Source organism: Gekko japonicus, unplaced genomic scaffold, assembly GCF_001447785.1.
Source record: "Gekko japonicus isolate JY-2015 unplaced genomic scaffold, Gekko_japonicus_V1.1 scaffold5087, whole genome shotgun sequence".
NCBI lineage: Eukaryota > Metazoa > Chordata > Lepidosauria > Squamata > Gekkonidae > Gekko > Gekko japonicus.
In genome coordinates, this window is record NW_015163240.1 from 33,497 (window position 1) to 46,443 (window position 12,947).

The 12,947-nt window shown below is 47.7% G+C and overlaps 1 protein-coding gene across 1 annotated transcript in view; it reads left to right on the forward strand.

The window, feature by feature from the left end:
- LOC107106983 (class I histocompatibility antigen, F10 alpha chain-like) overlaps positions 1-12,947 on the forward strand; it is a 30,716-nt gene that overhangs the window by 14,156 nt on the left and 3,613 nt on the right. Inside the window, exons 3-7 of the mRNA XM_015407198.1 lie at positions 2,687-2,956; positions 4,025-4,234; positions 8,218-8,478; positions 9,686-9,766; positions 12,202-12,234. Of these exons, the coding sequence (XP_015262684.1) occupies positions 2,687-2,956; positions 4,025-4,234; positions 8,218-8,478; positions 9,686-9,766; positions 12,202-12,234 (855 nt within the window). The remainder of the gene's footprint in view (positions 1-2,686; positions 2,957-4,024; positions 4,235-8,217; positions 8,479-9,685; positions 9,767-12,201; positions 12,235-12,947) is intronic.

Here is a 12,947-nt window from a genome sequence, read left to right on the forward strand (position 1 = left end):
CCCTGTGGGACCTTTCACAGTTCTGCAGGGCCACGAAAACGGAGCTCTTTCGCCAGGCATTTAGGTAAGGAGCTGTGTCATCATCTATGCCCCGTGCCAATCTGTTTGCAGCCTGAGCCCACCGATAATGCTGGATCGATAAATGCACTTTATTGTAGCTATACCGCTATCATTCTGTAAATTTGGTGTAGTGGTTAAGTGTGCAGACTCTAATCTGGGAGAACCGGGTTGGATTCCCCCACTCCTCCACTTGCACCTGCTGATGTGACCTTGGGTCAGTCACAAGCTCTGGCACAGCTGTCCTTGAAAAAGAGCAGTTTGTGTCAGAGCTCTCTCAGCCCCACCCACCTCACAGGGTGTCTGTTGTGGGGAGGGGAAGGGAAAGGAGTTTGTCAGCCGCTCTGAGATTCCAAGTGAAGGGCAGGGTATAAATCCAATCTCTTCTTCTTCTCTTCTTTTTAAATGTTATTTTCATGATAATGTCATTCCAACTGTTTTCAGGTGTCTTGATTGCAATTGAAACACTTCCTCCTCATTTTGACTTCATTTTACTGGGAATCTGTTTGTATAACAAGTGCGCGGACTCTAATCTGGGAGAACTGGGTTTGATTCCCCACTCCTCCACTTGCACCTGCTGATGTGACCTTGGGTCAGTCACAAGCCCTGACACAGCTGTCCTTGAAAAAGAGCAGTTTGTGTCAGAATTCTCTCAGCCCCACCTACCTCACAGGGTGTCTGTTGTGGGGAGGGAAAGGAGTTTGTCAGCCGCTCTGAGACTCCAAGTGAAGGGCAGGGTATAAATCCAATCTCCTCCTCCTCCTCCTCCTCCTCTTCTTCTTCTTCTTCTTCTTGATTTTAATAACTTTTGTGTATTTTACATTGATATTTACATTGTTTCTTGTGTAAGCTGCCCTGAGCCTGACTTGGCAGGGAAGGTGGAGTAAAAATCAAATAAATAAATCAGTTCCCTAGAGGAATTGGCTGCTTTGGAGGGTGGACTCTATGGCATTGTGCCCCACGGAGGTCTCTCCCCAAGTTCAGACTCCCAGTCTCTTGGAATATCCCAGTGTGGATATGGATATTACAGTTACCAGGTCCCTCCTGTCAACCAGTGAGGAATGGGGGCAACTTACCAGGAAAAAGAGGAAGGCCCAAGCCACATTGCTGGCATCACACAGGAAGTGACACCACGTTGCTGTGACACTCTGGTATTTGGGCAGAAGCTCTATGGTAAAAATGGCTTCTACCATAAAGGTTTTGTCCAAACACCAGAGCGTCGCCCAAACATTGCTGGTGTGAGGATGTCACTTCCTATGTGATGTTGGCAACGTGGCCTGGGCCTTCCGCTGGCATCACACAGGAAGTGACACCACGTTGCTGTGGCACTCTGGTATTTGGGCAGAAGCTCTATGGTATAAATGGCTTCTACCATAGAGGTTTTGCCCAAACACCAGAGCGTCGCCCAAACGTCACTGGTGTGAGGATGTCACTTCCTATGCGACGTTGGCAACGTGGCCTGGGCCTTCCGCTTTCTCTTGGTAAATTTTCCTGCCAGCCAGCTGATCAGCAGCAGGGAGCGGGGCCAGGTTGCAGGGGATCCCCGCCTCCAGCGGGGGGGGGGGGGGGCTGGCGGTCCGAATGGGGCCTGGGGGGGGGGGGCTGGCGATCCATATGGCGACCCTGCGCTTTGGAAAGGCCTTCGGATTTCTGCACCAGGGAAGCATTCTACCCTTAAAACATGAACGCACTTTAGAGAGAGAAGATTGCCAACTCCAGCTTGGGACTTTGCTGGAGATCTGGAGAACGTGGCTGGGGAGAGCGTAGTTCTCTCCGTCAGATACGCAGGGAATTTGCTTCCGCCGTGTGCTCTCTCCCGAAAGTATGTAGTTCACACGCACCCTTGAGTGTGACTTAAAAAATCCCATTTGTGTGAAGCAAGAAGAGCCGTTTAGGGGCTGTGCCTCAGTGGTAAAGAGAGACCATCCCAGGCAGAAACTACAACGGGAATTCTGCCCTTGCCCTTGTATGTTATAAAGGCTTTGGAGCCCTTACATTAGGTGTAAATTCATTACTCTTTTTTAAAGAAGCCATCCATTTCTGTAACTTGAAACATTTTGAAGAAGAAGAGGAGATTGGATTTATACCCCGCCCTTCACTACCCGAAGGAGTCTTAGAGCGGCTGACAATCTCCTTTTCCTTCCCCTTCCCACAACAGACACACCCTGAGAGAGCTCTTTCCAGAATTACAACCAGTGTTCCCTCTAAGCCGAGTTAGTGTGAGCTAGCTCGTAGTTTTTTAGCCTCCAGCTCACACATTTTTATCTTCACTCAGGAAGGGAGGGTTCCAGAGTAAACTAATTTATGCAGTAGCCTAAAGGCTCGCTCACAATTTTAATGCCAGTGGAGCTCACAAAGTAGAATTTTTGCTCACAAGACTCCACAGCTTAGAGGGAGCATTGGTTACAACTGCTCTCCAAGCCACAGAAATCAGTTCACCTGGAGAAAATGGCTGTTTTGGAGGGTGGGCTCTATGTGGCATTACACTCCAGTGAGGTCCCTCCCCTTCCCCAAACCCCGCCCTCTCCAGGCTCCACCCCCAGAAATCTCCAGGTATTTCCCAACCCAGAGCCGGCAACCCTGTCTGGGCTCCGGGCTTCCTAACTCCTCCCCCTCTCTTCCCTTGCAGGTTCCACTGCACACTCTCTCTTCTATTTCCGCACAGTCGTGACCAAGTTTGGCCAGGGGTTGCCCCGTTTCATAGAAGCAGGCTATTTGGATGGCCAGCCCATCGAGTACTTTGACAGCCACACGAGAAGGGTCGTCCCTCGGGCACCCTGGATGGAGGCGAATCTGAACGAGCAGTACTGGAACGAACAGACCGACCTGGTGCACGTCAACGAGAGGTGGCTCCGAGATTACCTCTTGATTCTGCAGAATCACTACAACCAGACCGGGGGTGAGTTAAAACGGGGAGCACGCTCTTTGGACCCATTCCCTCCAGGCTCCATGGCTTGTGGGGCAATTTTTTTCCTGGTGGGGCTGAAGTTCTCAGTGCAGAAAGAAAAGCCATTCAGCCAATAGAAAGCTGTGACCAGGAGAGAGCTCTAAATTGCAAGCTGTCGACCAGTTTAGAGGACAGTTCTCAGCTGCTGCAAGTTAATCACTTCTGCCAGCCTAAGCAACAATTCTGATAACCAGCCGGCAGGTGGGGGAGATGACTTCTGTAAAGGCAGAAAAACTCTTAAAGGAGGCCAGTTTCATGACGCAGAGTTAGAAGGGGTCCTAGAGGTCACTTACTCCAACCCCCTTGCTCAGTGCTAAATTAGTCAGCTACAGCACCCCACTCTGCTTAAAGGAGCACACGCCTTTTAAAAAAATGATATTTTCTTAATGAATACTTTATAACTTTTGATGCTGGTAGTGGTTCTCTGTACCACACAGACCTCCACCATCTCGGACACACCACGGGGGGTGGGGAAGGCAGGCAGTTGGCAAGCAGCTATTCCTCCAGGGGCACACAAGGCAGTAAACGGTCCCTGTGGCGACCAGGTGCTGGGCAGTGGGAGACACAGAGGCAAGGCCTCAGAACTGGGAAGGGAAGCCGGGAGTCCCAGCAGGCAACTCCTTTCAAAGGTCAGGTGGTGGCAGTGGTTATCCAAGAAAGAAAAGCCTCTCCAGGTGTTGGGAAAACCTTGGAGGGCAGGGTGGAACAGGGCCTGCTCTGGCCTGCATTCTGCCACAACGCGAATAAAATTTTGTTCTGCCACAACTCGAATAAAATTTTGTTGGTCTTTAAAAAATTTCTGCATGCACACAAAAACGTATGCCCAGAATTAAACTTTGTTGGTCTTAAAGGTGCCACTAGAATACATTTCTGTAAAAAAAAATTATATCAGCCTGGACCGGCCTTAGCATAGACTGGCCTTTTGTGTGAGTGGGGGGCTGGGATTGGGGGCGGGCTGCCCTATATTCTTCAGTTCCATCCGTGGCCACCCTCTGCAGACTCCTCCTCCTCCTTTCCCAGGGTTTCACACCTTCCAGTGTATCCAGGGCTGTGAGCTGAGTGAAGACCAGACCAAAAGAAGGTATTATCACTGGGAAGCCTACGACGGGAGGGACATCGACAGAAGGGCCCACGAGGAGACGGGCCACTGGAAATACTTCCGGCACGAGGACTGCATAGAAGAGCTGAAGGAATACCTGGGCTATAGGAGAAAAGCCCAGCAGAGGAAAGGTGAGGGGAGAAAATGCCGGCTCTTCCTACTAGGTTAGATGTTTTTTTTAAAAAAATCGCCTTGGAAGCACAGAAGCTTTAAGCAGTATCCCCAACCCTCCACATTTCCTGGTTAAGAGGAAATGTTGTCCAGACAAATTATAAAGATGGTCTGACTCCAGTGATAACGGGAGAAAGAAATTTTACTTTGAAAAATAGAAGCACATCTTGCATAATGTAATCACGTAGGTACAGTTTGGTGTCGTGGTAAAGTGTGCGGACTCTAATCTGGGAGAACCGGGTTTGATTCCCCCACTCCTCCACTTGCACCTGGCTGGATGACCTTGGGCAAGCCGTAGCTCTGATAAGAGCTGTTCTCGAAAAAGAGCAGTTTCTGCCAAGAGCTCTCTCAGCCCCACCTACCTCACATGGTGTCTGTTGTGGGGAGGGGAAGGGGAAGGAGTTTGTAAGCTGCTCTGAGAGACCTTTGGGTGGTGAAGGGCGGGGGTATAAACCCAATCTCCTCCTCCTCTTCTTCCTCTTCTTCCTCCTCCTCCTCTTACCAAGTACTTGGATGGGAGACCACCAAGAAACATAAGAACATAAGAGATGCCAATGTTGGATCAGGCCAAAGGCCCATCCAGTCCAACACCCTGTGTCACACAGTGGCCAGAAATACCAGGTGCCACCAGGAGGTCCAAAACTACCTTTGCTCACCTTCTGACTTGAAATCACCATGGTGCTATGATCACCATAAGTAAGTAGCAATTGGATGGCACAGCATATGCTTGCTGTGCAGTCTCGGAGAGAGTGACTCAGTATGCCTGGACACTGCGGGGAGGGGGGCGGCCATGCCACTCTAAGACCGATTTCACACAAGAGCTCCGCTGTGGTCGCGCCTCCCTTTGCCCTGCTTCTATTAGTCAATTTCCCACTCGAAGCCACATGGCCACATTTTGACCCGCAGCTTCGCCTGATTTTCCCTGCGGTTTTGTGATCCTCAACAAACAGGATAACGGAACCGCGGGGGAAATCGGGCGAAGCCGTGGGTCAAAATGCGGCCGTGTGGCTTCTTGTGGGCAATTGACCCATAGAAGGGTGGCCAAGGGAGGCGTGACCACAGCGGAGCTCTTGTGTGAAATCGGTCTAAGTGTTGTATAAGTGTTCTCTTCTACAATGGGATGCTTCTCTTTGTCTTTACCTGGGAGCTACCCTCTGTTCTCTCCCTCTCCCTTTGTCCTCTCCCTATCCTCACATGGCCTTTCATGGAGACCCAAGTCTCTGCGGGTCTCTCCACATACACATGATGCCCAATTTGTGATGGGGAAAAGTACTCTTTAGGTTAGGCTTCTGTCTCTGCTTTCAACTGCAACCTGAATGTGAACTGGGTCCACTTGAATAGATGTAAGTTTACCTTTTTTGCAGTATGTTTCTTGGGAGATTTATTTGTCACACTTCTACGACTGGGCAAACCTTTGCTATATCAACCAAAAATCCCAATAGAGACCACATGGCAGGAGGGTAAGAGTTTATAGGCCCGTAAAAGGTGATGCCTTATGTCTTCCATCCCCCACCCCCAAATCCCTACCTGACGTTATTTATTTAACATCAGATTACTTTCTCACTGCCCCCACCAATACTTGCCGGCCCCTTTTTGCCTCAACTGTTTCCAGTTGTTCCCTGTCTTCTGACCCCAATAAAGCTGTCCCGGCACCCTGGAATCCTGCCCAGGCTCTTAGGCAAACATTCCAAAATCTCTGGGGTTTCTGCCCTATCGTTATGACTCAGGTCAAGACAGACACAGAACAATTCTTGTTTCGAGGTAATCAGGCGTGAAAAGGCCTGAAATTTATAAGATGAAATCGATACCTCTAACAGTTTGCAAGACCTGAGCAAGGCTGTTAATAATTGGACGTTTTGGAGGGGATGCGTTCATAGGGTCAGTAACATCACCAGTACCAACAAGAATCCGCCATGGAAAAAGAAGCTAAGGAAAAAGAAGCTAAGAAGAAGATCCTACCTTAAAAAGGGGGTGCCCGGGTAAGGAATTCACCTCCCCTGTCTGTGTGCTCCTAGGTTAGACAATTGTATGAACCATGTAAACCGCTCCGAGTCTACGGAAAGGAGCGGTATAGAAATCTAATATGTATGTATGTATGTATAGGGTCGCCATGGGTCAGGCACGGCTTGATGGCACTTCACACACACACACACACACACACAACTCCCTGCCTTTCCAGCACAGCCCCCATCCTGCCAGCCAAGGGAGGTGCTGTCTCAAGAACAAAGCTAGAGTTCAGCGGCACCTTTCAGACCAACAAAACTTTGCTATATTAACCAAATATCCCAATAGAGACCACAATACAAGAACTCGTGGGCACTCAATGAAATTGCTGAGCGGTCGGGTTAGAACGGATAAAAGGAAGTACTTCTTCACCCAAAGAGTGATCAACACGTGGAATTCACCGCCACCGGAGGTGATGGCGGCTACAAGCATGGACGGCTTCAAGAGGGAACTGAATAAGCATATGAAGCAGAGGTCCATCACTGGCTATTAGCCACCAGGTATAGATAGGGACTTGGTCTGGGGCGAGTGATGCTCTGTATCCTTGGTGCTTGGGGGGGGGCAACAGTGGGAGGGCTTCTAGTGTCCTGGCCCCACTGCTGGACCTCCTGATGGCACCTTGTATTTTTGGCCACTGTGTGACAGAGTGTTGGACTGGATGGGCCATTGGCCTGATCCCACATTGGCTTCTCTTATGTTCTTATGTTCTTATGTTCTTACATGGCAGGAGGGTAAAACACTAAAAGGCTGGACAACACATCCAATTACCGTGTCAGATTACACAGGGAAGCCATTGAAATTCATAAACATAAATACAATTCCTTTTTTTTTAACTGTTTATTTAAAATTTTCAGTATACATCACATCATCGGTTTACATTTCTTATTCTTGTGAGTCAAAGTTATTCATCTTATCTAACCATACATAAAACATTTTCCATCGTTTATCAAATGTCTCCTTGCTATTACCTTGTATTGTTAATCTTAATTTGTCCATTTCCACTACTGACAACATTTTATCTATTATGTTTTTCTTTGAGGGCATTTCTTCTTCTTTCCATGTTTTGGCTAACAATATTCTAGCAGTTGTAAAAAGAAATATGATTACATACTTGTTTGTTTTGCTATATGCTTCTGGAAGCATGTTCAATAAAGCTATTTCTGGCAGAAATGGTACTTGCATTTCTGTTATTTCATTTATCATTCTATATATTTTTTCCAATATTTTTGGACTTTCTCGCATTTACACCACATGTGCATATATGTGCCCACATTTTTTTTACATTTCCAACAATTCTTATTGGAGGTTGTGTAACATTTTGCTAATTTCTCCGGTGTCCAATGCCATCTGTAGAACATCTTATAGATGTTCTCCTTATATGGAGTGCTCGCATAAACACAATTTCAACAGGAAAGAAGAGAGTTTAAAAATAAATAGGGCATGGTTTCCTGTCCTGAAAAACACAAAATGCCCTACATTTTATAACAGCACTACAGATAAGATTAGAATTTCAACAGCCAATCCATATGCGAAAGCACCTCCTCAGGAAAGCTCCTCCATTAGCATGTCACAGCCTGGGGAACTCCTACAAGAGAATGACTCAGCCCTACCCCCACCTTCCTGAGTAGATATAAATTACCCGCCTACCATTTTTCTTCTCACCTTGACACAGAGAGTTCTCCATCTTTCTGTGTTATACCTCTGAGGATGCCAGTCACAGCTGCTGGCAAAACGTCAGGGACTACAATGCCAAGATCACGGCCATACAGCCCGGAAAATCAACAACAGCTAATGAACTCCGGCCGCGAAAGCCTTCGACAACATATTAAAACTTTCTTGGTCTTAAAGATGCCACTGGCCTCTAACTTTGTTCTACTGCCTCAGACCAACACGGCTACCCACCTGGATCTGTCTTAAGAAATTTCTCCCATTTTTGCAGAGCCCCCAATGGTGAAAGTGACGCACCGGGAGAGCACTGGCAGCCTGGAGACGCTCGTCTGCCGGGTCTACGGCTTCTACCCCAAGCAAATCGAGGCCACCTGGCGGAAGGATGGGGTGGCTTGGGAGCAGGAGACCCTCCGCGGGGGTGTCGTCCCGAACTCGGATGGGACCTTCTACACCTGGCTCAGCATCCAGATCAACCCGCAGGACAGGGACCGCTACCAATGCCACGTGGAACACATTGCCCTAAAGCAGCCCGGTGAGAGACCGCAGGGCAGGGTTCTAGGTCCTCCCCAGGCTTACCTTGCTGGGAAACCAACCTTGCTGGGTTGGTGTAGTGGTTAGGAGCGTGGACTCTCATCTGGGAGAACCCCTCCCTATGCAGCTGCTGGTGTGACATTGGGTCAGTCACAAGTTCTGTCAGAGCACTTTTCTCAAGGGCTGTTCTCGAGAGAGCTCTCTCAGCCCCACCTACCTCACAGGGTGTCTGTTGTGGGGAGGGGGAAGGGAAAGGAGATTGTAAGCCGCTCTGAGACTCCACTCTCTTCTTCTCAATCTAATGACATTGCCAGGAACGCGCTATCATAACGCCTGTGCTCCCGGAAGTGAGGTCAGCACGTCACTGGGGACGCTCTGGCATTTGGGTGAAACTCTGTGGTTTAATCACAGAATTTTGCCCTAATGCCAGAACGTCCCCAGCGTCACCCAACAACATGCTGATGTCAATCTTAGGTGCACAAAGAGTGACATCAGTACCTCAGGATGTTGCCAATGTCCATGTCCCCCCTGTTTCCTGCCATTTCCCCCCTGCCAGCCTGAAGGGAGAGTGCTGAAGGGGAGGCAGTTTTCAGGCTGGATTGTGCCCCCAAATCTTCCAAAAGCAAACCTTCCAAAAATCGGATGCATTGGTCTAAAATGGGCTAGCGTTGTCTCAAATGGGCTACACATTAACAAGTGCAGGCCTTTTAAAGATGAGATTTTGTAAGTTTTCCTAAAGGTCTGTAATGCTGGGTTCTGGTGAGCGTCTTTGAGAAGAAAACACGAGAGTCACTACCAAAAAGGCCCCGCTTTGTTCCCTTGGCAATTTCACAAGGGAGGGGGGGAACACTTTGTTTTAGAGCTTCTCTTTGTGAAAAGAGAGAGACTCGTATGCATACAGACTCTCTCTCATTCCCTCCCACAATTGGCTGAATTTAGGGTTGCCAACTACAGGCTGGGAAATTCCTGGGGATTTGGGGGTGGAGCCTAAGAAGGGTGAGATTTGGAGGGGGGAGGGACCACGGTGGGGATGTGACATCACAGAGTCCACCTGCCAAAGTAGCTGTTTTCTCCAGGGGGAACTGATCTCCATAGTCTGGAGATCAGTTGTAACTCCAGGAGAACTCCAGCCCTCACCTGGAGGCTGGCATACCTAGATGGAATTGTTTGGGATTCACATTGGTCACTTCACTCTTTTTGCCTTTCAGACTCAGCATGGCCCATTGTGGGGGGTGTCTTGGGAGCCGTGGCTGCTCTCCTTCTTCTGGCCGGGATCCTTTGGTACATCAGTAAGTAAACTGGGCATGCCATTAGCCTGGGTGGAAATGAAATATTTAGCACCTTCTGATTAGTTTGATTATTGTTATTTTTATTGTTTTTTTTTAAATTTTGTTTTTATTGTGTGTTTTTTTTAATTATTTATCTGTATCTACAGTATGTATTGTGATTTTATTTATAAATTGTTAGCCAGCCTGAGCCCCAAATTGGGCAGAGGGTGGTATATAAATTTAATTTTTTTTAAAAACCCAAATAAACCACATTATGGACATCAACTGGAAGAGTCATTGAGACCACTCTCTGTTTTTCGAGACGGGATCTGCACCTGTTGTGGTTAAGTAATGCTCTGTTGCCCTGACATGAATGGCCCAGGCTGACCTGATAGGACAAAAAAGGGGAAAGGGGAAAAAAAACTGAACCTAAAACCTAGAATTCAGAACCTAAAAAGGTTAGTCAAGAATAGAAGAGGGCCAACTCTAAAAATCTAATTATGAAACATACAAAAATATACATGTATTTATTAAACACAAATTAAAATAACAAATAAGGGCCCATTCATACCTCATATACAAATATAAAAATACAAAGGCTGAGGAAATAGACCTAACACGTTTCGGCCTCCACAGGCCTTCCTCAGAGGTCTAATGGAAATAGAAAATATTGGCTAATATGTAAAAATACATACAATCAAACATATACAAAATATGAAATAAAGACCAGAAAACAATTGTTCCAAAGTTTAACCACTGGGCAAAAATACAAATGAAACCTCCAGTGCAATCACATGTCCACTAGTACTTCTCTCTGGTCAACTATATATTCTCCTGAGATTGTATAGCCAAATGTTCCCAATGAAATATTCCTTAAGTTAAAAGCAGTGTTGCTCAAAAAAGTGTTGGACCTATATAGTAGATTCAGGATTATACAGTCCTTAAAGGTATGAATGGGCCCTTATTTGTTATTTTAATTTGTGTTTAATAAATACATGTATATTTTTGTATGTTTCATAATTAGATTTTTAGAGTTGGCCCTCTACTATTCTTGACTAACCTTTTTAGGTTCTGAATGCCAGGCTGGCCTGATCACATCAGATCTTGGAAGCTAAGCAGGTCACTGAGGCAGGCAATGGCAAACCACCTATTTATTGTATTTATTGTATGTATTGTATTTGTATACCACCCATTCCTGCGTGCGGGCTCAGGGCGGGTAACTGTCAGGTAGCCCTGTCATAGAGTTGGAATGTGGAGTGGGTTATCTCCTCTGTCTTCTCGGCTCTTCCCTTTCTCGTGCAGCTGGCTATCTGTAGAAATGACCTTGGTGGGTATTCTGTCTGTAAATCACCAGGCCTGGGAAATGTAACAGTTTAGGTGCTAAAAATGCTTGCTAGCTAGCTTTGCCCATGCGTGCAGAGTCTAACTATTGGCCTTTTGCAAGGTGGGGGGGCTGTTTGAATATCCTATGTCAGCAGCCATCATATTGCAGGCCATTCCTAACACAAGCTGTATACACGTTACTTTAGTACTGGAATGACCAGATAAACACTTATCTTCAGAAGAAGCCTGAGTGTGTGGTGCCGCCTGCCTAAAGTTCCTGACAGTAACATCATAATTTCATTTACAGTGTAATCAACAAAATTCCACGTAGAGTATAACCAACAAATTTAAATGTATTAAAATTAACTAAAATGGCGACAATTTTTCCGTAGGCTCCATCAGCTGGACAGATGACAATCATCGCCGTTTTCACTAGGACCACTTAGCAGGGCTGCTTTGCCAGGGGGAGCCCATGTGATTGGCTGTCCATCACCTCAACCAGAGGTCTGGCGGAACAGCTCTGTTTTGCAGGCCCTGCAGGACTGTGGTAGGTCCCGCAGGACCCCGATCTCAAGTGGGAGCTTGTTCCACCAGTTGGGGGCCAGGACTGAGAAGGCCCTGGCCCTGGTTGAGGCTAGACGGACATCCTTCGGGCCAGGGATAACCAGCAGATGTTGCTCAGCAGAGCACAAGGCTCTCGGGGGGGGGTATATGGGGAGAGACACCCCATGGCACCGATGAAATACTGAAGGTCCTTCACAGTCTCACTGGAAGGGAGATGCCCGGTCTGGATTCTCAGATCTGCCTTGGCAGGTCTGATTTTCCCAGCCAATTTATTTGTTCGGCCGGCTCTGTCCCTGGTTTGTTTACGCTTCTTGCCCAGGGGCCCCCTTTGCCCAAACCAAGACTCAGTAGAGCAGGCTGAAAAATTATCTGCTAACGACGTGTTTAGAGACTGTCCAGAAAAGGTTAATGTTTACAATTCTTGTGTCTCTCTGTGTTGGGGGCACACTCAGCCTGCGGCTGAAGGAACCAGGTTCATCTGCTCTGAAAGAGATAGTGGGAGGGGAAGGCAGGCACGGCTGCCTCCCTCCACCCACCCACCCACCTTCTGTCTTTTCTCTCCTTTTCAGCAAGAGCCCGAGTGTCTACCAGCAACCTCAGAGGTAAGTGTGAGGAAATCCCATCCTAGAATCCAGGGAGAGGTCATGACTCAACGGTATAGCATCTGCTTGTCATGCAGCCTTGGAGTGAGCGACGTAACATGACTGGACGTTTGGGGCGGGGGCTATATCACTCAGAGGGTGTGTTCAGACGGGGCGTTTCAGCCGGCATAAACTGTACCGGTTGGAACCAGTGCAGTTTAAGCCGGCTGAAATGTGATCACGCTTACCTCCTGTCTGCGGAGCCCATCGCTGTATGCCCGTTCACACACAGCGGGCGTCGGCGGTTTGTTTTTTGTTTTTAACTCAGTCTGCGCATGCGCATAGGCAGCCATCCACAGAATGGCGATCTTAGCGCATGCGCAAAACACCCCGTCCCAAAAAGCATGCCCTGAAGAGAGGACTTACCTTTAAAGTTTAAAGACCAAACTGGCCTCCCTGAGGTCCTGGACTCCTCTAAAAGTTAAACTAAGGACCTTTTATTTATTTTTTAAACAAACGCCAGGGCGAAGCTTTGCCCAAGCGCATATCGCCGACCTAAAAAAAAAAATGGCGAGTGAAAATCGGAAGCCTCGGGCTTCCGAACGGAAGTGGCTCTACAACGTTGGAGAGCGATCAGACGGGGGTAAAGCAATTACAACCGTTGCACTCAGGATACCACCACTTGGGGACCTAGTGGCAGAATACAACAGTTTAAGGGTCTTTGCAACGGTTAG